The sequence below is a fragment of the Tasmannia lanceolata genome, unplaced genomic scaffold, assembly GCF_043159265.1.
Source record: "Tasmannia lanceolata isolate RefF3 unplaced genomic scaffold, GAP_Taslan_0.1 ptg000015l, whole genome shotgun sequence".
NCBI lineage: Eukaryota > Viridiplantae > Streptophyta > Magnoliopsida > Canellales > Winteraceae > Tasmannia > Tasmannia lanceolata.
Window position 1 is genome coordinate 63,129,481 of NW_027518692.1, and position 24,435 is coordinate 63,153,915.

General features: G+C 38.4%; 3 protein-coding genes and 1 non-coding gene across 6 annotated transcripts; 2 read left to right on the forward strand and 2 right to left on the reverse strand.

Moving 5' to 3' along the window:
* Positions 1–3,615: 3,615 nt before the first annotated feature.
* On the forward strand, positions 3,616–20,965 carry LOC143892955 (formin-like protein 3). The gene is made up of 7 exons (XM_077397877.1): positions 3,616–4,169; positions 6,747–7,467; positions 7,558–8,146; positions 8,242–8,444; positions 8,924–9,163; positions 11,270–12,120; positions 20,441–20,965. Exons 1-6 carry the CDS (start codon positions 4,008–4,010, stop codon positions 12,103–12,105), a joined length of 2,751 nt encoding a protein of 916 aa, XP_077253992.1. The 5' UTR covers positions 3,616–4,007; the 3' UTR covers positions 12,106–12,120; positions 20,441–20,965.
* LOC143892956 (uncharacterized) lies at positions 17,061–19,035 on the reverse strand. Of its 2 annotated transcripts, XM_077397879.1 has the most exons (4): positions 18,552–19,035; positions 18,107–18,225; positions 17,814–17,967; positions 17,061–17,424 (listed from the first exon to the last, which is right to left on the reverse strand). In XM_077397879.1, exons 1-3 carry the CDS (start codon positions 18,708–18,710, stop codon positions 17,820–17,822), a joined length of 426 nt encoding a protein of 141 aa, XP_077253994.1. In that variant the 5' UTR covers positions 18,711–19,035; the 3' UTR covers positions 17,061–17,424; positions 17,814–17,819. The 2 variants fall into 2 exon arrangements, with proteins under 2 accessions (XP_077253994.1, XP_077253993.1); XM_077397878.1 differs by lacking the exon at positions 17,061–17,424 and having other exon boundaries at positions 17,658–17,967; positions 18,552–19,005.
* Positions 20,966–21,640: 675 nt separating the features above from the next.
* On the reverse strand, positions 21,641–21,724 carry TRNAL-CAA (transfer RNA leucine (anticodon CAA)). Its single transcript has one exon. It is a non-coding gene; the product is annotated as a tRNA-Leu (tRNA).
* A 164-nt stretch (positions 21,725–21,888) lies between these two features.
* On the forward strand, positions 21,889–23,967 carry LOC143846493 (uncharacterized). 2 transcript variants are annotated; one of them, XM_077354932.1, is made up of 4 exons: positions 21,889–22,476; positions 22,803–22,921; positions 23,061–23,214; positions 23,604–23,967. In XM_077354932.1, exons 1-3 carry the CDS (start codon positions 22,318–22,320, stop codon positions 23,206–23,208), a joined length of 426 nt encoding a protein of 141 aa, XP_077211047.1. In that variant the 5' UTR covers positions 21,889–22,317; the 3' UTR covers positions 23,209–23,214; positions 23,604–23,967. The 2 variants fall into 2 exon arrangements, with proteins under 2 accessions (XP_077211047.1, XP_077211046.1); XM_077354931.1 differs by lacking the exon at positions 23,604–23,967 and having other exon boundaries at positions 21,895–22,476; positions 23,061–23,370.
* Positions 23,968–24,435: the final 468 nt, after the last annotated feature.

Sequence of the window (24,435 nt, forward strand, 5' to 3'; positions counted from 1 at the left end):
AGAAAGTCTGTTGTTTGTGGTTTCTTATATAGGTGAGGCTGGCCTTTAAGAAAAAGCATTGGACAGATTCCTGTGGAATTTTTGGAGGATTGGAAAAGCTGGGAGAATATTTCTTTTCTAGAGCTTTCTCATGGTGAAAGTGAAATGCATGGGCATGTGATTTAGACATCGAATAAACACCACGGTGCAGTTTGTGGGCGTGGGCACAGTGGAGGACAGATGACCCATATTGACCACATTTTTAGGACCACATCAATGGAACTACATGGTGTTAGTTTCACCATGTGGCTTCTATAGTGTCCCATCCATGACATATCTTGAGTCCTACTGATGTTGTAATCTTCACTTGATGGATGCACCATAGTGTGTATGGGCCCTTTCAGCCTAGGCATTGGTAATAATCGTCTTATAATTACTCTGACCCAACACCATTCTTTCAGTGTAGGCATTGGTAATAATCGTCTTATAATTACTCTAACCCAACACCATTTCCCTTTTGTGATAGCCATAAAGCACTTTCTATTACTTAAAATTATTAGAGAGATGCATAAACTTCTGACTTTTCCCACACTTACAGTTATGAGCTCTTTTGGAAATCTTAATCCTCCCACTCTTGGATTGTGAACTGATTCCTTGCATAAAAAAATGGGATTGACCGAGAAAGAGGAACAACATTTTGAGGATTATGACATCAAAGAGTGATGTGATCAATAGCTAGTCTGGGAAGAAGTGAGAAAGGAAATAGATGACATGGGAGTTTCAGACGACTGAGGGCGGGAGAAGATGGAAGGGTATCTTTTTTACTTAACCTTGAAAAAAAGGTTAGATCTACTGAAAAGAGAGAAAAATCTCAGTGGGGCTCTAATGTTTTCCTAGTGATCCTTGCCACTTCCCATTGGTGCAACCAGTGGAGCCTATCACAATAAAAAGGCTTCCACTACATCATGTTAATGGAGACCAACTGATCTGCCAATGGGAGTGGCAGACTTGATTCTTCCCAGCTATCTTTTTATTGAAAATTATCAATATTTTGATGAAACAAGATGAAAAGGTGACCGTCAAGTTGATAAAATGAAATATACTTTTAGAAAGAGAGCTGATATTTCAACTCACCTCCTTGCCATTCCACTTTGTTTTATTTGGAATTTGCTAGGGAATTTTGCCCAAATGCCTTCACTGTTGACTTTTGCAGGAGAACAGACACCTCAGATGAATGAAATGAATAAGACAAAATCTGCTCGAAAGTGTTTGGTCTAAAGGCTGCCCCGGCGCGGTTGGTCAGTGCTGGCGTATGTGGAGGTGTGTGTGTGTTCGGGTGCCTCCTTGGAGGCAAAGATCGGAAACTCAATTTGAGGGGTTCAACGGCCGAAATGTTTCTGTCCCATGGGATTGGATTGTAGGCGATTGAGAAAAATAGGGGAATGACACTTCTTCCTTGGGCTCCTTTGCCTTTTTCACAGATGGAAAATACTTTTTCAATACAGATGCGGCGTCAATTGTGGGTATGTCGACACGCGCAGAATGTGAACGACACATCGACATGCGCAGGTGAAGGACTCAGTTTGTATTCATGGCACAAGCTAAAGGGTTAGAACGTCCAACTGGAGTGGATCTTTACGCACGACCCATCCATTGCTAGGCCTATGAGATAAATGGTTTGGATCATTGAAACCATCTATCTCATTGCGCTTTGGTACTTTGCCCTCTCATAATTTTCATTTCACATTAATGAGAAGCCATTTTGTTGAGCATTTTTTTCCACTAAAAATATGAGCAACAAAAAATACATGTGGGGGCACTCATGGTCCAAAGTCCAAACAATTTATTTCCGGGGCAATAGCAATTTTGAACCCCCTCTTTTACCGGGAGAAGTGACACCTCATAGCTCACTTTTAAATTTTTTTCATTTAATACTCATAAATCATTCCGTACTTCTCTCCTCGAGAAATAAGGATGCCGTCACTTTTGGTAGAATCAGTTTTAAGAAACCAAACCATAGGTAATATAGTTAGGGTGGCATGGCACAGACTCATGTCAGTGGAATCAGTAGTAGTCGACAGGGAGAATGGCGGAATAGAATTCTCCTCATAGAATGTTCGTGAGAAATAGTAAATGTTGTTTGGTTGTCAAGCTCGTATAAGCAGTAGTAGGGTTTGTAATTTCCAATTTAGGGAGAGAATAGAGAAAGAGAGAAGGAAGAGGGGAGGGAAAGAGGGAAAAAAACATCATTACCAATAAATTCCATGCGAGATTCCACATTTTTTTGTGGTTTCGGGCTCGGATCACTTTGGGAGGGGACAAGGGTGACAGATCAACACATGTAGTGATTAGCTAGGAGACATACTTGGGAGTTTCTAGAGGTTTCAATGCTATTTTAGCAACCAGATAAGAAGTTATAATTAAGAGGCACCCAAATACCAAGCAAAATCCTTAAGCCATCCTAGCTTTTGTGCAACCAAACACACAGGCATCACATTGGATCCATGTAACTCAGCTTCATTTATTATTCCTTTAATTTTATATTTTTCAGTGTGATATAAATGTAATTGAGTGACGTGGATCCTTTGCCGCTGGGTTTCATCGTACCAAAACAAATTAATTGAGCTATCCAACACAATTGGTCCCCCGAGGGTTAGTTTCAACTGCCTCTATTAAGAGTACTCGATCAGGTGACCATGAATTCTATGGTTGCAATTATATAATGGGTTGGTTTGGTGTGCCTTCATTTTGTAATGGGTTGGTTTGGTGTGCCTTCATTTTGGACGGTCCTGATCACGGTCACGATCCATTCAAATTCCTTATCATAACTCATTCAAACAACTCACTGATCGCGTCTTTCTCACCGACAACTCAAATACTCAAATACCCAAAAAAACCCTCTCCACAAATCAGAACTTTCATAAATTTGGTAGTTTATACAAACTACAAATTAGAAACTACAAAAAGCAGGAAGTTGAAAAGAAATTAACCCTGCAAGGGAGAATTGATACAATGGGTGGCCGTGAAAACACATGAAGTCTAAAAAACGTAGGTACGGCCCACTCCATATGATGATCCAAACCGTTCGTCTATTTGGGCACAACGGAGAGAGGTTGTGCCCCAAAAATCATTTCCATAGGATGATCTTAACCCTCCGATCTGTAGAAGATTTCATAAATGATTTTTAGGGCACTCCATCATATAAATTCTCCCCTACAAGGTCCAAATAGAATTTAAATCTATCTTAATTCTTAAATATGTAGCGTGTATTTTATTTGCAAGGCAGAGTGGTCAAACGCTCTCCACATTCTTTCTTTCCTGGGTAGTTTCTCATCTCCTATCGTAGGACGACTACAAAATAATATTAAAAATAGGGAAATTTTGAAAAGGAGCACAGAAAAAGTGTGTACTGATATTGGCACTACAATGTTTTAATAACTACACCAGCACATCTCGTCTTTTATCATGTAAACAGCTGTCAGAGATTATTACAGCTCCCAAAAGCTCTCAAATGCTAATTAAAAAAGAAAAGACAAACTATTTTTGTGTTATTGTTAAAACATGTAGTGCGAATATCAGCAGCTAGCCAATCAACAAAAGCTAAATAGAAAAACAAATCCGTGTTTTGGAAGCTTCTCTACGAAGTCTGTCCACATTTCAACATCTCGCGGTCAAACGTCTGCAATGAGGGTTCGAATGCTTTGAATTTTCACGTCGTTGCAAGCTCCTTTTAGGTGATCGTTTCAAACACAACGAGGGATTGGAAGAAAATAGAGAAAACCGTTCGTTTTTGGGGGTTTTTGGAAGAAAAAAAAAAAAGGGAAAAGATTTTGATAGAGATCGGATTCAGAAAAGCTATTCAAGGTTTCGGATATCTACGGGGTTTTTAAAGGAATCAGCGAGAATTCCTGAAATTCGAAACGAATTTGTTCTGAGCTGATTTTGGGAGATTTACGCGGTTTTTAGGGTTTTGCTCGGATTTATGTATCGATGAAATGAAAAGGTTTGGGAAGTTGATTTGAGAATAAATGGGCGCGTGGAGAACCGGTATCGTTGTTGTTTTCGCGATTTTATTTTGTCTTTTGTTGACGAGAGGTTCGGCTGAAAGGCAGAAAACCAGGAGATTGTTGTGGAGCTTGGCGGATTATCGGATCCTCTCTCCTTCTGAGATAGATGAAAATGAAGTCACAGTAAGGACATTTCCTTTCTCCCTCTTCCCTTCTTTTTAATTTTTTCATTTCTTGTGTTTCTTTGATGCCTTGTTTTTATTTCTTATAGCTGTCTTGATCTGTCCTTATTTATCCTTTTGTGTTGAATTCTTTGAACACGAACTAGAAACATGATAACTTTGTTCATTTTGCTGTTATGAATTAAATTTTGTTGGTAGGGCGATTGGGAACCATAACTAATTCCATTTTGAGCAGATTGAATTAATCGTTTCCACCATATTTATATGAAATCTGTATCTGATGCAACCAAAATAAATGTTTGTGATGATAATGTCGACGCATTGGAAATTAGGGTTTAAGCCATGTCTCTTATCATGACCAGTCTTACACGGGTTAGCATTCGTAAGAATTTTCTCAGAGATGCTTTTCCTGGCTATTTGTTCACCTGCTGATTGGCATTTTAATAATTTGTTTTTTTTCTTCCGGTTTGTACTGTTGATGCTAATTCATTGTTTAAGAGGAAACAAACCATATGTTGTTCAACTCCAAGCAACATGAATAAATTGTTTGATGGATAGAGAGGCTCCTTGAAACGAAGAAGACCTCAAGTGTCAAGATCCCCCTTCATTGTTCGGCAACATCAGTCTCAGTCCCAAATATGGTGAATGGAGATTCTGTCAACTGACTGCTATCTATTAACACTGTAATTTGCCTTCAATTTTCAAATTATTTATGTAGTTGCACCCTTTCCAGCCTAAATATTGCCAGGGAGTGAAGCTTCCAATGGATACCCGACAGTGTATTAGGTTCTAGTCCAGCTGTCAAACTATATATAAAGTTCGCCAGTTAGTGTTAGCACTGCGAACACCAAAGTTTTAGAGAGGAACTCTGCACCTGATTTGTATACTATTATACCCAGATATGGATGTGGGTACAGAAACATACATAAACATAGATTTGACTTGCTTTATGAATTCCATGACGCAAATGTGGATATGGTTGTTCTGTACCGCAAGATAAGATACAATACATATCTAAGTAAAAAATTTGAACACTTAATTATATTTACATATGTTAAAAAAGGAAAAAAATAATATTGATTGTAGTATCTGTGGAATGGATGTATCCATGAAGTGTTTGTTACAAGTACCAGCATCATATTGTGTGGGACACTATATGTCGAGCATATACAGGTATCTGTGTATCATAGCTTATAGGACATTGAAGAAACAATGTTTTAATGTCTCTTTTGCCTCACAACAAAGTGCATACATCTTAGGGCCCAATTTTTTGGAGATGACTAATTGTGAAACTGGAACATATTGCATAAACTTTTTAGCATTCACACTCCGCATAACAAGCAGCTTCCCAATGCCGGAGTATGTAGACTCTTGATCCATGAGGCACAGCTTGCACAAAAGGGCTATGATTAATTGGAATCAACTGTTGTAATTAGAAGTAGGCTTTAGTTCACTTCAAGGAGTTCCTTTGGCGAGGGGTCGGAGGTGGATGGGCTAATAAAATGGATGGGCTGTTTTATTAGATGTGTTATGGTTTGAGCTTATTCTCAAATATTTATGATTTCAGTCACTTTCATTGTGGTGCCATTAAAAAAAAAAAAAAATCACTTTCATTGAATATTTTTTAGTTTTTCGTTGAATTGCCTTGTTGATTTTTTTCTCTCAGTTCCAATTCCCATTACTTTTGTGTGTTGTTGGGTGTAGATTACTAGATTTGGTGTTACTCATGCTATGTATTATTAATCTCACTATATATGGGATATGTGTTGTTGGTATGCCTTTGGGCCTATATATACATCATTTACATGAGGAGCTCCCTACTGGAGAATCTTCATATCTCTACTCGTCTTCTTCTTCCTCTCTCTAACCCTGATCTCCATTTCTAACATCCTTAAAATTAATAAATATGCCCATATATATATAGCAAAGGGAACCAGCTTATTTAGTATGTATGTCATTTCCATTGTTACTTGAAGCTTCATTTTTTTTTTGGAATGGCAACCGGAACCTTCCTAGTTGCATCAAAACCATGTGATATCTATTGTTCCATGTGTATAATATCGAAAAAAATGATATTTTGTTACTCTTAATCATTTATATACCCTGAAAGGGATAAAAAATCTTTGGCAATCCATCTATACCGGAGCTTTCTTGTTGTTAATGAGACGACCCAGCTTGTTGAGGTTGCATACTGCATTACTGCTTATAAAATAGTGAGATTAATAATACTGCCAAAGATTAGTGAACCAGATCCCCAAGCATCTTGAAAGCTACATAAATCATCTGTTAAGTTAGGAAATGTTTGAAATAGATACATGTTGAGACCACACTTGTGTTCATCCCAAAACTCATTACATCCTTCAATGTTTTAATATTGTTTTGTTTCTTTTTAAACACTGACTATACTTGTGTTCATGCCAAAACTCATGACATCCTTCAATGTTTTAATATTGTTTTGTTTCTTTTTAAACACTGACTACACTTGTGTTCATGCCAAAACTCATGACATCCTTCAATGTTTTAATATTGTTTTGTTTCTTTTTAAACACTGACGAATAGTGAAATCCTATGACTACAGGCGGAGCAATTGTGGATTTATTGCAGGCTAGATTTGATGAAGATCAAGGAAGCGGTCAAAAATTCCGATATTTTTCTTCATGAGGATATTGCTTCCGACTCTACAAATATAAATTTGAAAGCAAGGTCATTGGCAAAATGCAGCCTACAGAAAGCCATCTCTGTCCTGCCTCCACAAATGAAGCACACCCTTTTGGATTGTCTAAGCAAGCAAAATTCCCCCCTTTCCGGAAAGGAGGTTGGGTCTAGAAATTGGTATGATTTGTATCTTGTATCCCTATTTGGTTGGCAACCGTCCAATAGACGGCATCTAGCTGGACAATCAGTTCAGAACATAGTACCAACCCCAGCCCCTGCCCCTGCCCCTGTATTTGAACCACCTAGCCACAGTCCAATACCATCACCTGATATAGCACCTGCCAGCGTTCAGGCACCATCCCCTGTTGAAGCCCCGGGACCATCATTTTATCCTCCAGGTCCACATGGCTCAAGTACGCGACCTTCATTTCTACCATCGGAGACTAATAGCAGCAGCAGCAGCAGCAGTAGCAGCAGCAAAAGGACAGTTGCAGTTGCCGTTATTACAACTGCAGCCGGGACATTTCTTTTTGCTGCCCTACTCTTCTATTGCTATCATAAATGTTGCAAAAACAACAGCTCGGGAGATGGACAAAAGGATGAGAGGCCCCTTCTCTCGTTAAGCATAAGCGATTTTTCTATTGGTATGGGATACTTCTGATCAAATCATGTTATTATAAACTTCTATAAATGAGGTTCTGATTTATTATATTTTTTAAAATTTGAACTTTCAGGTTCTTCAGAGAAGTCATTTGCTTTAGGAAACTCGATTTACAAAGAGAAGTTTGAAACTTCATCGTTTAAAATTAACCCAACCCTAAATAGACATGCTTCTTCTTTGGAGTTTAATTCTATACCGGTAGACCCTAATGTTGCCAATTCCTCCTCGGCTGATACCCATGTTACTAGTGATACCCATGCACCGCTTCCGCTTCCTCCAGGTATGAAGTCTCCTCCCATTAGGGCTAGTCCTCCCCCTCCCCCTCCTGGTCCGCCACGTCCTCCGGGCCCACCACGTCCTCCTGGTCCACCACCTCCACCACCCATACCTACTGGAATCAAGCCTGGCCCAGGCCCACCTCAGCCACCAAAGGTTGCTTTTCCTCCTCCTCGTCCTCCCCAATTTAATTCGTCTTCAAAAGTGACTCAACCTCCACCTCTTGGACCAAACAATAAGGGAAAAAGTGCTTCTGGCCTGGGATCTGGAGCAAAGATTGGAGCTGAGGCGCCAAAAACTAAGTTGAAGCCATTCTTCTGGGATAAAGTTCTTGCAAACCCTGATCAGTCAATGGTCTGGAATCAGATTAGTTCAGGATCATTCCAGTAAGGCCTATATTTAACTCATTTTTTTTTCTGTTTATGGAGACTGAAATAAGATTGGCCATCTAAGACACAAACAATTGATTCTGAATTGACAGGTTCAATGAAGAGATGATAGAGAGTCTCTTTGGGTATAACTCTGTTGATAAATCCAAAAATGAGCACAAGAAAGAATCTTCATCGTATGATCCTTCAACCCAATATATTCAGATTCTTGATCCCAAAAAATCACAGAATTTAGCAATACTTTTGAAGGCATTGAATGTGACAATAGAAGAAGTCTGTGATGCACTTCTCGAGGGTGAGTTTTCTTCTTCTTTTTTTCTCTCATTGAAATAGCTGGCACTGAAGGCCGATTTGATGTTATTTTCAATGAAAATGGAGAAGGAAAAAAAACTTGCGATAAAACTATTGGAAATATGCCTGTTCTTATTTTTACTTTTTGTCATGTAAAAGCACATGTAAATCTGAGGCCATATTTTAGACAAGTAGTGAACACTTGAAGTGGGTTAGTCTCTGCTATTGTCCCATCTCTGGGATGTGCCTTTCTCTTCTTTATATTGGTACTGCTGATTATGGTGGGGCGTGAGTTGTCACAAAAATTATGTCTCACATGTATTTTTATATTATATGTATCACATATGCACATACAATAATATATCCATTTTTCTTTTTCATGTTTAGGACTATAATTGCTTGTGACTTGATATTGAAAAGGTTATTGGTATATAAGGTTTTACTCATCACCCCCTCATGTTCTAAAATTGTTTGTCCAAACAGGAAATGAGATTCCTACGGAGCTCCTCCAAACGCTGTTGAAGATGGCACCAAGTACGGAAGAAGAACTGAAGCTCAGGCTATATAGCGGTGAGCTGTCCCGTCTTGGCCCTGCAGAGAGGTTCCTAAAGATCTTGGTGGATATTCCTTTTGCGTTCAAAAGGATGGATGCATTGCTTTTCATGTGTTCTCTTCAAGAGGAAGTCTCAGGAATTAAGGAGTCATTTGCAACTTTGGAGGCAAGTCCTGGTCTCTCATTCTTTTATTTGATTTTGCAGCTTTACAGGCTTACAGCCTGTTCTTCCATTCTCTCAGTTACAAAAAATTAAAATTTGGTAAACAAAGCGGTCAAAGGGGAAAACATCTTTTCTTACTAGTAGCATCATAAATTTCAAATATAAATATAAAATACTTGTCTCCGTAATAGAAAACCCTGTCTCTGTATAATCTATTGGGAATGCAATCGCCAATCATTATACAAAGGGGATTGGAAAGTTATGGAAACCATGCCTACATAATCTATTGGTTTGGCCTATTGCACTGAGATGTTATTTCATGTTGGTTATCTATAGTGGTGCACAAATGCATGTGAATATGCATTCATTGCTTTGCTTTTCTGCTTAACCTTTATAACACAAGGAAAATTCTTCACATTATATTCAACATACATCCAAAATTTCCCTTTTCTCCCAAATTTTACCTCTCAAATTCTCACACAAAAATTCAGCAGAAACAGCACTTGAAGATCCCAAAATATTTGACTGAGCAATTTTATTTGTTAACCCAAGAACAAAAGAAATCACCGAATTGCTAATATTATGCCATCAATCACATGACCTTCTAGACTTACTCAAAGAGAAGAACAGGAAGAATAAATTTCATTCCAATATAAGAAAAGCTTCTACAATACTTCAAAAGAGCAATGCATCCCTCAAAACCCTAGTCTATACTTGATTTAATCTAACCTGTCTAAACTTTTAAGGAGACCCAACTTAACTAAAAAACCATCTAAAACCCCTAAATACTATTCAACTTTAACAATGATAGGCCCCACTAAAAGCCACTTATTGTTTTGAATGGTAAAATGCTTTTATTGAAAAAGAAAGAAGGGGCTTGGCCTACAGCCGAGGTGGTCAATACACATGTAAAAAGAAGACAAAAAAAACAAGAGAGAAAGGAAGAAGCATCTCTGCTTATGGAGGGAGAAAATCGAACACCTCCAAGAGGGGTCTGTCAACCCCTGCCCGGACAAGCCTATCTGATCTTGGCGGACCTCCTGACATGTTGGAATGAAATTAGAAAGGTCCCCCACACGGTCCTGAGTCTCACTCATACACCAAATGCGCGAATCTCCAGGGATAGGAGTGGCTCCCAAGGCCAAAAAAAAAGCCACTTATAACAACCTAAGTAAAACTTTTGATGGTTAATAAGAGGTTTTTCTTTGTATAGAGGATGTCATTAAGGGCAAAATTTGGAAGTGATTATTTTTGCTATTTTAATAAAATCTGGTTTAAAGGGGGAAATTGATCTCAATATGTCTCCATGTGTTCTCTTTGATGCATAAATTTGTGGTGAAGCGACACTTCTTTTCTTTTGGGAGGGCTAGTAAGGCTTGGAATCAGTAAGGGACTATGGCTTCTAATAATCTTCCTTGAGTGCAATCAAAATATCTGTATTCCTCAACCGATTGTCTGCATTTCTTCATTTCCTACTTCTATATTTTTAATACTGAAGAGGTATTACACATCTGATATAATTTACGCTATACCAGTGTTGGTGTAATAGTTTTAAGTTATGGCATTGTAATATGTGTCATGTGTCCTGTGTCATTTTTGTATAAATGCTGAAAAATTCTGCTCTATGAGAAGGTAAAATGGTTTTCTAAGCTCATCATTACGGCACGATTAATATTTTCCCCTATTGATGCCATTAATTTTTATTGTATTGAAAAACTTGTATATCTAAAATTTGCTATTTGCTTTATGTAGTAGTCCATCTTTTATGCATGCGTACGTTGTTTATTATCGACTTCTACGTAATACTTATTGTCGATCTCAGCTATATTGCTTATTACTTCCCTTTGACCTTGACATATAATGGGCGCTTGTATCAGTGGTATGGATCTGACGTGGTCCTCCAAGAAGTTCATTTTTCCCTACAATTTTCTGATAGTTGCATACATGTTAATCCTAGGGGAAAAAAAAACAATAATTGTCTGCTGCATGTATGTATGTCTAAATTTTTTGTTAATTGTTTTTTAATGGTAATTTTTTTTGTTAATTACTAACGTAATTCTCAAGTAGATTAGCCGCTTATTCTTATCTTTTCACAATTGTGCCTTACAGGTAGCATGCAAGGAACTCAGAAGTAGCCGGCTGTTCTTGAAACTCTTAGAAGCCGTTCTCAAGACTGGAAACCGGATGAATGATGGTACCTTCCGTGGAGGTGCACGGGCATTCAAGCTTGACACTCTATTGAAATTAGCAGACGTCAAAGGAACTGATGGAAAGACCACACTCTTGCACTTTGTCGTTCAAGAGATAATCCGCTCTGAAGGAGTACGTGCCGCACGCTTAGCCAGGGAGAGCGGGAGCATCTCTAGCTTGAATTCTGATGACTTAATTGACAATTCTCCTCTTGCAACCGGTGACCATTATCATAGCCTTGGTCTTCAGGTGGTTTCGGGTTTAAGTGGTGAGCTTGAGAATGTCAAAAGGGCAGCGGTATTGGATGCCGATGCCATAATTAGAACAGTGGCAAACCTTCGCCATGGCCTGGTGAAGACTAAGGAGTTTCTAAAGTCGGAGATGAGAAGCGTTGATGAGGAAAGTGGGTTTCACCGCACACTAAAGAGTTTTGTAGAGCATGCGGATATAGATGTTACTTGGCTGGTGGAGGAAGAAAAGAGAATAAGGTCTTTGGTGAAGAGCACCACGGATTATTTCTGTGGGAATGCAAGTAAGGATGAGGGGTTGCGTATGTTTGTGATCGTACGGGATTTTTTGGGCATGGTGGATAAGGCATGCAAAGAGGTGAGAGAATCACAAAAGAAGGTACCAAAGATGCTGAAAAATAGTGACGCTCCAACTGTACGGCCAGTTCCAGACCCACGACAACTGCTTTTTCCGGCAATTAGGGACCGACGGATGGATAGTTCCAGTTCTGATGACGAGCAATCTCCTTAGCTGTCATTAGGGAAGGTATGATTTTTTCATTTGGCTTGGAATTTAACTCTTATTTTTTTAATTAATGATAATTGTTAGGAAAGTTACTACATGAAGTCGGTGGCTTTCCCATTAGGGGAAGATGATGGTATGCTTTTGAACGGGTTGAGTTGATCAACAAAATCCTTTCTACAAGTGCTCAAAGTACCCACACCTCATATTTCCAATTGGGCAAAGCTATATTAAGGAAAATCTGTAGCATACCTCCGAGTTAATTCACTCAAAGCGAGTATATAATCTCAATGAAGGGTAACATGAACTAAATAAACACGGAGAAAGGGTAACTACAACAAATTCATGATGAAAACAATACAACAATATGGGAAAGGCTTGACCCTTGGTTGGGCATAGCGCAATAGGGCTGTTTTTTCTCCTTCTATCCCCTTAAAAGAGTAATGGTTATGTAGCATTGGGCAATCTCTGCCCTCGCTTTTATTTTTAATAAATTTCATCCTTTTTGAAAAAAAAAGTATGGGACAAGCTGTCCTCCTTCATAGGATCTACAAAAGAAAAGTCATCTATCCCATCAAAGAAATAGAAAAAATGGGAGAGTATCTAATACAAAGTGTTTTGATTGCCCCCTGTTGTAGTACAATCTCATGTTGAGGTTGGAGATGAAGTGGATTAACATGTGCAAAGGATGGGGCATCCAATAGCTGTCATGATGTGCTTTTTTCTTTTCAAAAAAAAGCTGGAGCATCCGAAGCTTACTAAAACCTTTTCAAGGAGAGCCAAGATGGGGAATGATCGTGACCTAGAATTGAACCAGCAAAATGAGCCAAAGAAAAGGAAGAAGATAATGTCCTTTGTACAAGTTTTGACATTGATGGGTCCTATCCTTAATACCCGAGTGACTTTTTATTTTAGTTAAATGGGACTAATTGAGTCTTTTATAAGGTTTTAAGTCGTGAGAGGTATAACAGGTATTTTCTTTGAGTTCACTTTAAGTCACTTAAGTGAATTAGAATAAGAGGGCCCACTCTTCTCATGGGATTCTATTCTACATCATTTGGTATCAGAGCTAAGAAGCCACCTAAAGAGGCATCTGGTCCTGATTCTAATGAAGATGGGCAAGACAACAAGAATCTTGAGGAGGTTATGGAATTCTTTGAACAACAATGAGAGTTGATTCGACAATAAGAGATGAGGAAGAAGTTCGCAGAACTCAACACCGTTCTTGCTCAAGTTCTGTTCGACCAAGCAACAACACTTGACTGTGTGCTAGGCATAGAAGGGATCTGTGAATCTTTTCTAATACTGCAAACTAATCCTAGAGAGGATTCATTCAATACCACGGTTAACGTAATTGGTAGTGAAAAAATGTGTCAATGGGAACTCCATCAAAAGAATTGTGCTAAGAAAATTGGCATACGATCACTCAATCTTGGAGTGGATTGTTTGACAGGTATGTGGTGGATCGACCAAGCTTATTTATATCATTCCCAATGATACGCCACCTGACTTTCCACTGGAGTATTCTCTTTCCAAAAATCTGTATGGAAAAATGATGGAATCTTTGGTACCAAAGGTTTGAGCATCCAAAAGTTGTTAAATACTATGCATGGAGAGGCAATGTGGGTATTGTTTGTGACTTATAATTGGACCAAAAACGTGAGCGAAAGAATGAAAAACATTTTACTTGTGGTACAAGTTTTGGCGCAGATAAACACATCCTGGGTACCAAAGTGACCTTTTATCGTAGGTAAGTAGTTCTAAATGAGTCTTTTATAAGATTTCAAGTCATAGGGGTATAATAAGTATTTTATTTTGAAGTTCACTGTAGTTGCTTAAATGAATTAGAATAAAAGAGGGCCCACTCGTCTCCCTTGATACTATTCATGTAACAATTAACGACACTATTCACGCCTCACTGTTCGTGCTAGTTGTTAGGAATTAAATTTGGGTTATTAGAGAAGAAGAAGAAGAGGAGTAGAGAAGGATGGAGAGTGTCCACTAGGGAGCTCTTCATGTAAATGATGTATATATAGGCCCAAACTAGGGCAACAATGTACAATGACTACAATACCCCTAACTACTACAAGTAATATCTAAACTACCCTAATACATTATTCAACACTAGTATTCATGTCACTATTTACAGGGTTATGTAGGGAGCTTTAAGTGATGGTAATTTTTAAAAAGTGAGTAATTTATTAGGATTTTCCCAACTAGTTTGGGACAAAGGCTTAGTTGAATTGAGTTGAGTTGAGTAGTTTATTAGGATTTTATCAATTTCTAGGTTATTCTCTCTCTCTCTCTCTCTCTATATATATATATATATATATATGTGGAGACAATTTTTGTTTCTTATGGAATTAGAGAGAAGTTTGGATTCTGGTGCATATTTCCTGTTTGTGAAATTTTCTTGGAGACGAAAACTAGGGGTGAGCATTATTCGGTGAGAACCGAATAACCGAACCGAACCAAACCGGTCGGTTCGGTTCGGTTTCGGTTTTTTTTTTTTTTTTTTAAATTCGGTTATTCGGTTTCGGTTTTCTAAAAAAAAAAATTCGGTTAACCGAATAACCGAAATTATGGATGAAAACCATTTTTTCCAAAAAAAAGGTGCTATATGTGCACTCCGTAGGATGATCAAAACCGTCCATTTGATTGATCACAACTTAATTAGGTTGTGCTCAAAAAATCATTTCGATCGGATGATCCTAGCCCTCCAATCCAAACCGGGATTTTGATTTTTTCCCTCCTTTTCTCCCACAATTCTTATTCGGTTCGGTTTCAGATAATTTCGGTCTATTCGGTTCGGTTTAAACCGAATAACCACCCCTAACGAAAACTCCAAGATTGCAAAGATTTCTGCATTGATTTTTTAGATTTTTTATCGGTTTGATCTATAGTTGTAATCAACCTAGATTATATCTATTTTTCTGCTGCAATTTTCTTATGTTAGATCAGTTATAGAAGGTTGGTCGCTAAAATTTTTTGTAGTAATTTAACTTCAAAGTTAATTCTAGATTTGAAGTACCTTGTTGATATATGTAATCAAGAGCTATCCATCGACACTAGTTTTTTTTTTTTTTTTCTGTTATAAGTTGCATCTATATTGGTATTAGAGCCATAATCGTAGATTTTATCTACAACATTTAGGGGCCTTTTGGATAGCCGATTTTGGAATCTTGGATTTCCTCAAAAACTTGGACGGGAAATGAGAGAAGAAAAAGACTGTCTGTCGTTTTCTGATGTCTCGCCCTTCTTTCCATCAGCAAGATAGTAGGAGATTATCCCATGTTCCAGGTTTTAGAAATCTCAGGATGGGGGATAGATTTCTAAAACCTGGATTTCTTACTTAAAATCAGGATTCTAAAGAGAAGCGAAGCGGACGATCTCTTTCTTCTCTTGTGTCCTATCCAGGATTTCTAGGAAATCCAAGATTCTAAAATCCGCGTGTCCAAACGGCCCCTTAGTATGAAAGGATTTCTCCTAAAAAGGCCTCTGGTCTTGATTCTAGTGTAGCTGTGCAAGGAAACAAGAATCTTTTGGAGATTTGGGAATTAATAAAGCAACAAGGGAAGAAGCACAAGGGCAGAAGCATAATCGAGAGATGGAATGGATGAGGACGCGATGAAGGAGCAATTTGCACAACACTGTTCTCGTTCAACATCCATGGTTTTAAATTTCGGCCGAAACGAAGCTAAGTGGCTGAAATATTTCGGAACGAAATTTACGTGAAGTCGTTTCTTTACAAGATTTCAGCGAAATTTCACCAAAATTCTGAAATTCTGGGTTGAAATTTTGTTTTTAGCCTTTTTTTTTTACAATTTCCATCCAAATTTTAAATATGTCCTCCGAAATTCTAAAAATGCCTACCAAAATGTTATAATTTCCACCAAATTATATGAAATTTCCATGGAAATAGCCAAAATTGCTGAAATTTACATTGAAATTTTAGACATTTCGGTCGAAATTAAAAAAAAAACAACATCATCATATTTTTATATGATTTTGGCCGAAACCGAAATTTAAATCCTTGTCAACATCCTACACAATCAAGTCATCCTTCATACTCTAGATCCGCAACAAACGACAACCCTTGATTTTAGACTAGGTGTAGAAGATGAAGTATCACAAACCATAGGGATTTGAGTGAAGAATCATGAGATATATGAATATTTTTTAGTACCACAAACTAATCAAATTAAAGATTCGTTGAATATCATGGTTGGCAGAATTAGCGGTGTGAAAATTATGCTCCAAGGAACCCCATCAAAAAGAGATGTGCCGAGAAAGTTAATGTACGATCAACAGACACTGGAGTGGATTGATAGACATATAGGAGAAAGTCGATCAATTGGACGAGATGAGTATTAAAATTTCCTTTGTCGTTCATCCAATCTAGGAGTACCTTTAATATATCATGGCTGATGATAGACCACCAAAGTTACCATCGAAGTATACTCTCTCCAAATATATTTTGGAAAAGCAATAGAATCCTTAGATTTGTAGACCGAAGTCTGAAGTTTGATTACTTGCGGTGCACCCACTTAACAAAAAAGACTTATTCGACTAGGAAATGTTAATGGAATTCCATTAATACGATGAATAAGTTGAAAAGTAAAAGAAATGGCATGATCATCAACTTTCAAAAGTTGTGAACTTAGAAGCAGGAACCTTCTCTTGGGGTGCCGCTCCTACCTCGGAACTAGGGCTGCAACTCGGGTCGGGCGGGTCGGGTTTTGAAGAACCCAACCCAACCCGAGAAATATCTCGGGTCGGGTCGGGTCGGGTTTTTTTCCGGAAAACCCACGAGACCCAAACCCGGCCCTACCCATGATAAATCTCGGGTCGGGTCGGGTCGGGTCGGGTTTTTTCACGTTGACGCAATTTTTTAAGGAAAACTCTTGTTTGGCAAGGCAACTTCCTTTCTAGAATGGACAAGCAATCATTTTCACCAAAAGAACTTAAAAATTAAACATGAAATATTTCTTTTACGGGCTCACATTGAGGAAAAATCAACAATGAGTTATGGAAAGTTGGGCAAAGATAAGAGATTAATAATGAGTCTATTCTTCAATGACACAAAGAAGATGACCATAAAAAACAAAAAATGAACGAAATTGCAGGCTATGCAATGAAATTAAACATACTAGATGTCTTGACTCACTCGCTGTCATAGTATCATGGCTGATTTTTAGAAACCCAATTCCGATTTTAAATGCTTTCGGATGTGGAGTGACACTCCTCGGCTGTACTATCTACGGATACGTGAGACACAATCTCTCTCAGAAACTGCCAGGAACCCCTCGAAAACGGATGGAGATGCTCCTGCTTGTAAATGTTAAATTAGATGATTAAGGTTTAAAGGCACAATAATATGGTTTTAATTGCTGTAAAGAGTGAGCTAATGTAATGGAACTGCTCTTCTAATATAGGGAAAGCATTTGAGCTGAGGATTGCTTTCTATTTCCTTCCATTTGATTAGTTGAAAGGTTCTTTGCCATGACATTTTGATTGGTAGATATTTATCAGAATTTTCACATAGCATGCCAACATCATAATTTAATACTGAATAAGAAACTATGTTAGGAATTGGATTTGAGAGATGACATAGTAACCAAGATATCAACTCTTGATTCAATTTTTCTGAGCAAAGATCTCAACTTTTTGTACAAAGGTTGCATGCTGAAATGTGGGTCTTTTGTCAAATGTTATACCGTCTACTAAGCAAGGAGCCAGAAGTTCTTCTGCCATCTAGTGCTGATGAGGTATCCACCAATGCCCTTGCTCTGTTTTCTAACACCCAATGTCAGACATTTTGCATTATTGATGCATTGCTCCACGAAATCCTCATTGCTGCTCTTGAAGAAACTGCAAAACAACAAGAAAATCTCAACAACATTTGATCTAAAATGCTTCAACAATCTTTCCCTTCTATTTATGGGTGGATGGACAGAGAAGCCACAGATCAAGATCTAATTATAATGAAAAGTGAAACAAATGCTTTTACCAATTGATTAGAGAAGGCTTCTTCTGACCCAAGACCAAAACAGAAGCTTCAAGTTTCTTGACTTGGCTGATGACAGTGGTTAATGTGGGTCCTTGGATAACCAGAGCTTCAACTTCCACCTGATGGATTAAAAAACCCACACAGGAAGTAAACAAAGTTATCAAAATGGGAATAGAATAATAGTAAAGGGTCAATGAACTTATCAATTTTTTGATGTGATAAGAAGGAAAACCATTCAAGACAAGAGATCTAGGAGAAATTGATTAGAAATGTGGTTCTTACTAGTCCTTAAACCAGAACACAAAATGAGAATACAAAAACCCATCTGAAAATGTGGGCATTTTTTTTTTGAACAAAAAGAGAATCTAGTAAGAAAGTAGAAGATGGCCCAAAAAAAAGAAAAAAATCCAGTATCCCCTTGTGTTTTCCATTCTGTTTACATTACCTCTGGTTTGAAGGCCTTGCAAAGAGATCCAAGAGAGTTGGCAAGGTGAGGTGAAGAGTCAGAGGAGAGGGGGTTTCTTTGAGATTTGTGAGGTGGAATGATGTGAAGAAGAGTAAGGAGATCTCCCTTGTTAATCACATGTGAGAGTGCCCACATCATGGCATCTTTAGCACTTGTAGATCGATCTATCAAAGATAGAAATGAAATCAAAGACAGTAGATCAATGGTGAAGAAATCAAAATCATTGAGAGAAAAGAGATAAGAAACAAGGCTCGATCGTGTGAGGCTCCATCCTTGATTCTCTACTTCTCTTGAAACAATGAAACCCTAGTACCAAAGTGGGAAAAGATAAAACGAAGATGGAAAGAGGCCCTGGTTTGGAAAGAGTCCTGTTTTTGGCTTTTACATATTATAAAGCTTAAGTATCTCGGGTCGGGTCGGGTCAGGCCCCTTCAAACCCGGCTCGACCCGAGATTCATGCGGGCTTTGTGTTTCTAAACCCGGCTCGACCCAAGACCCAAGAAACATCAACCCGACCCAGGCTATTTTCGGGTCGGGTCGATGCGGGTCGGGTAAAACCCGGCTCAAGTTGCAGCCCTACTCGGAACCTCGATTCGGCACTCCTTAGGAAGGAGCTTCCGGGGAGGGCGACCCCAGAGAGACGGGAACTGCTCTAATGACGCTCCAGCCTGCTTCTATTACTCTATAAGTTCTACCATCACCAACTTCCTTACATCAAACTCCTCCAACTCTTTAAAGTACTTCATTGGAGCAAGCATAAAGGCTTGTGCATCTTCAGAAGGCACGAGGAACGAGTGCACACAAATGAAGATGGTGAAAATGGTTATAAATTAGCTTTTAGATGTACTTAAATTTAAAAGATACATATGAAAATGGTTAGAAACTATTATTATTTGATGTACATGAATTTTGAAAGATATATAAAGAAAATATTACATACACGCTGCTCCCATGACGCTCCCAAACTTAGACTTTTCTAGACCCCACGCTTCCCTGCTCCCGCTACCGCCTCCGCCCCCGCACCCACTTCGTGGTTCTAAGGTTGTGAAATATCTATGGTTAGAATGAATCTTACTTTTTCAGACATGCATGACAACACGTCATTAGACGTTTGATCTTGTTAAACCATTATGGATAGTTGTCTTGTTTATGTGATAGTTACTAGGTGGTGCATATTTGTGCTTATTCTAGCATATTTGTCCATGGACTTCCTTAAACTTCTGTGATTTTTACCTGATTTCTATGGATTTCCATAGACTTCCATGGAGTTCATCGGTATTTTTAGCATTTATTTGGCACTTGGTACTCTTGGCTAAGACCTTGAGTGTTCGAGTCAGTTGCAATCTCTTACGCACTAAATCATTGTGAGACCAATCTAATTCCTATATTTATTTGAGCATCCCCTAGTGTATTAATGCTGATTAGGATCAGCCGTGTCTTGAACACTTCTTTAGACCTCAGAGGTCATTTTCAGTTACACTACAGTTACACTACAATGGTTCAAATGGAGTTTTGAACCGTATAATAATCTGTTTTTTCGGTAAATACATCTCCTTTGACATTTCTTTAGGAGTGACTTAGTTACTCATCATTTTTTAATACTCTGGTGGTGACTTAGTTACACTGCAATTGTTCAAATCAGTTTCGAGGCATCTGGATTTCTGACTGTTTTCGCAATATTGTATGTATTTTACCAAGCATCAATGCCCTCTGATTCATGACATTCTTAACTTTGGAATTCTGAAATTTGCTTGTAATTAATCTGTCAACAAGTATACAATAATATGATGCCTTCATATAATTAACATTTCTAATTCTTCGGTTCTCATTTATATAAATTGATCAGAAACTTGATGGCATTTGTTCAGGTGACTCTAAAAACGTCAGCAAAGTTCTGCTGGAAAATGCAGACTCACTGAGTCCGCGGTGCTGCAACACTGAATTTTGAATCCCTTTCCTGGTCTTTTGCAAGTGCCATTTCTGGTTGATTACAATTAATTCTTTTGCCGGGGCAAGTGGGATCTGGCCATTGTAATACCCATATTGTAATCCAAACTACATTCTCAACAATGGCTTGGAATTCAGTAGGACAGCGAAGCACAGAAAACGCCTAACTGAAAATTTGAATTCACGACAGCCATTGGATGGAGGATATGGAGAGTCAACGGCCAGATTGATCTTTGACTTGGACTGCATGGCCCCAACTTGTGTATGAAAATGTAGCTTTAATTGTATTTTTTTTAATTTTTTTTTCCATACATTCGATACACACGTGTGATTTTACTGTCATTCTTCAGTTTAGAGAATTTTTATTTTTTTATCATTTTAAATAGTTGCTTTGTGATGTAGAATATTATCTCCATGTGAATGTAAATGCATTTCTGTTTCTTGTCTCTGAGTGAATCACAAAATGGGCTTGTTCTCCATGGTTGCATAAGCAAATGGCAGTTTGAGGACTGCTTAATACGAGGAACTCTTGAAACGAGTACACTAACATCTGGAGGAGACTTGGGATGCTCTCCTATTCTTATGTGTAGAAGATGGGATCCATGGCAGCTCAAATGATTGTATTTTACAAACGTGGGTGATGCTAGCATTAGCTAAACCAAAGTTATCAAAAAAAAAAAAACAAGAATCTTCTCATTCGTGCACACTCAGCTGTGGTGCCAAGTCTAGTAAAATTTTTAGTGTTGGTAATGGGGTTAGACTTGGGAATTTGACTTGTACAGAAAAAAGAAGATTGTTGGGATCTAATTACCATCTAAGTTCGAAGTAGAGTTACCCGAGGTAGTGCAATAGTTCATAGTCATAAGGCCATGATAAATGATAAAAAAGAGAGAGAGACAAGGACCCCCCCCCTATTGTACATGTGGCTTGTTTTGCTGATCATGAACGTCCAAATTGTTTAGCCCACTGAGAAAGATCCATTGAAAAGGAACCCCAAGTTGTCAAATAAATAGGCTTTGCCACAACTGCAGGACAAAAAAACAAGCTACAACACAGATAGTATCGAATGAGGTCTCGCTTATTTTTCTTTAACAATTATTAAAAATTACAAAAAATGATTGTGTCAGAAGTGGGATTTGAACCCACGCCCTCTCTCGAGGACCAGAACTTGAGTCTGGCGCCTTAGACCACTCGGCCATCCTGACTTGTACGACTGAAGTGCGTGAAATATTTAATTAATATATTAAACTTGTTCATACGTCGATGCATCGCTGTAACTAAATTTACATTCAGGTGATGGCGTACACTTTAGATACGTGGACATGATTGAGATAATTGATGAGCAAAGACTCATCTCTAGGGCTGCAACTTGAGCCGGGTTTTACCCGACCCGCATCGACCCGACCCGAAAATAGCCTGGGTCGGGTTGATGTTTCTTGGGTCTTGGGTCGAGCCGGGTTTAGAAACACAAAGCCCGCATGAATCTCGGGTCGAGCCGGGTTTGAAGGGGCCTGACCCGACCCGACCCGAGATACTTAAGCTTTATAATATGTAAAAGCCAAAAACAGGACTCTTTCCAAACCAGGGCCTCTTTCCATCTTCGTTTTATCTTTTCCCACTTTGGTACTAGGGTTTCATTGTTTCAAGAGAAGTAGAGAATCAAGGATGGAGCCTCACACGATCGAGCCTTGTTTCTTATCTCTTTTCTCTCAATGATTTTGATTTCTTCACCATTGATCTACTGTCTTTGATTTCATTTCTATCTTTGATAGATCGATCTACAAGTGCTAAAGATGCCATGATGTGGGCACTCTCACATGTGATTAACAAGGGAGATCTCCTTACTCTTCTTCACATCATTCCACCTCACAAATCTCAAAGAAACCCCCTCTCCTCTGACTCTTCACCTCACCTTGCCAACTCTCTTGGATCTCTTTGCAAGGCCTTCAAACCAGAGGTAATGTAAACAGAATGGAAAACACAAGGGGATACTGGATTTTTTTCTTTTTTTTGGGCCATCTTCTACTTTCTTACTAGATTCTCTTTTTGTTCAAAAAAAAAATGCCCACATTTTCAGATGGGTTTTTGTATTCTCATTTTGTGTTCTGGTTTAAGGACTAGTAAGAACCACATTTCTAATCAATTTCTCCTAGATCTCTTGTCTTGAATGGTTTTCCTTCTTATCACATCAAAAAATTGATAAGTTCATTGACCCTTTACTATTATTCTATTCCCATTTTGATAACTTTGTTTACTTCCTGTGTGGGTTTTTTAATCCATCAGGTGGAAGTTGAAGCTCTGGTTATCCAAGGACCCACATTAACCACTGTCATCAGCCAAGTCAAGAAACTTGAAGCTTCTGTTTTGGTCTTGGGTCAGAAGAAGCCTTCTCTAATCAATTGGTAAAAGCATTTGTTTCACTTTTCATTATAATTAGATCTTGATCTGTGGCTTCTCTGTCCATCCACCCATAAATAGAAGGGAAAGATTGTTGAAGCATTTTAGATCAAATGTTGTTGAGATTTTCTTGTTGTTTTGCAGTTTCTTCAAGAGCAGCAATGAGGATTTCGTGGAGCAATGCATCAATAATGCAAAATGTCTGACATTGGGTGTTAGAAAACAGAGCAAGGGCATTGGTGGATACCTCATCAGCACTAGATGGCAGAAGAACTTCTGGCTCCTTGCTTAGTAGACGGTATAACATTTGACAAAAGACCCACATTTCAGCATGCAACCTTTGTACAAAAAGTTGAGATCTTTGCTCAGAAAAATTGAATCAAGAGTTGATATCTTGGTTACTATGTCATCTCTCAAATCCAATTCCTAACATAGTTTCTTATTCAGTATTAAATTATGATGTTGGCATGCTATGTGAAAATTCTGATAAATATCTACCAATCAAAATGTCATGGCAAAGAACCTTTCAACTAATCAAATGGAAGGAAATAGAAAGCAATCCTCAGCTCAAATGCTTTCCCTATATTAGAAGAGCAGTTCCATTACATTAGCTCACTCTTTACAGCAATTAAAACCATATTATTGTGCCTTTAAACCTTAATCATCTAATTTAACATTTACAAGCAGGAGCATCTCCATCCGTTTTCGAGGGGTTCCTGGCAGTTTCTGAGAGAGATTGTGTCTCACGTATCCGTAGATAGTACAGCCGAGGAGTGTCACTCCACATCCGAAAGCATTTAAAATCGGAATTGGGTTTCTAAAAATCAGCCATGATACTATGACAGCGAGTGAGTCAAGACATCTAGTATGTTTAATTTCATTGCATAGCCTGCAATTTCGTTCATTTTTTGTTTTTTATGGTCATCTTCTTTGTGTCATTGAAGAATAGACTCATTATTAATCTCTTATCTTTGCCCAACTTTCCATAACTCATTGTTGATTTTTCCTCAATGTGAGCCCGTAAAAGAAATATTTCATGTTTAATTTTTAAGTTCTTTTGGTGAAAATGATTGCTTGTCCATTCTAGAAAGGAAGTTGCCTTGCCAAACAAGAGTTTTCCTTAAAAAATTGCGTCAACGTGAAAAAACCCGACCCGACCCGACCCGACCCGAGATTTATCATGGGTAGGGCCGGGTTTGGGTCTCGTGGGTTTTCCGGAAAAAAACCCGACCCGACCCGACCCGAGATATTTCTCGGGTTGGGTTGGGTTCTTCAAAACCCGACCCGCCCGACCCGAGTTGCAGCCCTACTCATCTCTCTCTCTCTCTCTCTCCAAAAATGATCAAAGACTCATTTCCGTACATAAATGGATTTATGAATTATTATATGGGTTGACATTTTCTAGCTGGTCGATCAAAAACGAGTGGGGCCCACGTTGTTTGCTTTCACTAAAGCCTAGACCTCAGTTTTTATCTTTTGTCCTTTTTGACTTAGGCATTTGGAGTTCAATCTTTGATGG

Coding starts and splice junctions, on each gene's coding strand:
- LOC143892955 (XM_077397877.1), top strand. CDS start 4,008: ATGGGCGCGTGGAGAACCGGTATCGTTGTTGTTTTCGCGATTTTATTT. Junction 8,147..8,241: donor ATTAGTTCAGGATCATTCCA/GTAAGGCCTATA, acceptor CTGAATTGACAG/GTTCAATGAAGAGATGATAG. Junction 9,164..11,269: donor ATTTGCAACTTTGGAGGCAA/GTCCTGGTCTCT, acceptor CCTTACAGGTAG/CATGCAAGGAACTCAGAAGT.
- LOC143892956 (XM_077397879.1), bottom strand. CDS start 18,710: ATGATGTGGGCACTCTCACATGTGATTAACAAGGGAGATCTCCTTACT. Junction 18,226..18,551: donor GCAAGGCCTTCAAACCAGAG/GTAATGTAAACA, acceptor TTAATCCATCAG/GTGGAAGTTGAAGCTCTGGT. Junction 17,968..18,106: donor AAGCCTTCTCTAATCAATTG/GTAAAAGCATTT, acceptor GTTGTTTTGCAG/TTTCTTCAAGAGCAGCAATG.
- LOC143846493 (XM_077354932.1), top strand. CDS start 22,318: ATGATGTGGGCACTCTCACATGTGATTAACAAGGGAGATCTCCTTACT. Junction 22,477..22,802: donor GCAAGGCCTTCAAACCAGAG/GTAATGTAAACA, acceptor TTAATCCATCAG/GTGGAAGTTGAAGCTCTGGT. Junction 22,922..23,060: donor AAGCCTTCTCTAATCAATTG/GTAAAAGCATTT, acceptor GTTGTTTTGCAG/TTTCTTCAAGAGCAGCAATG.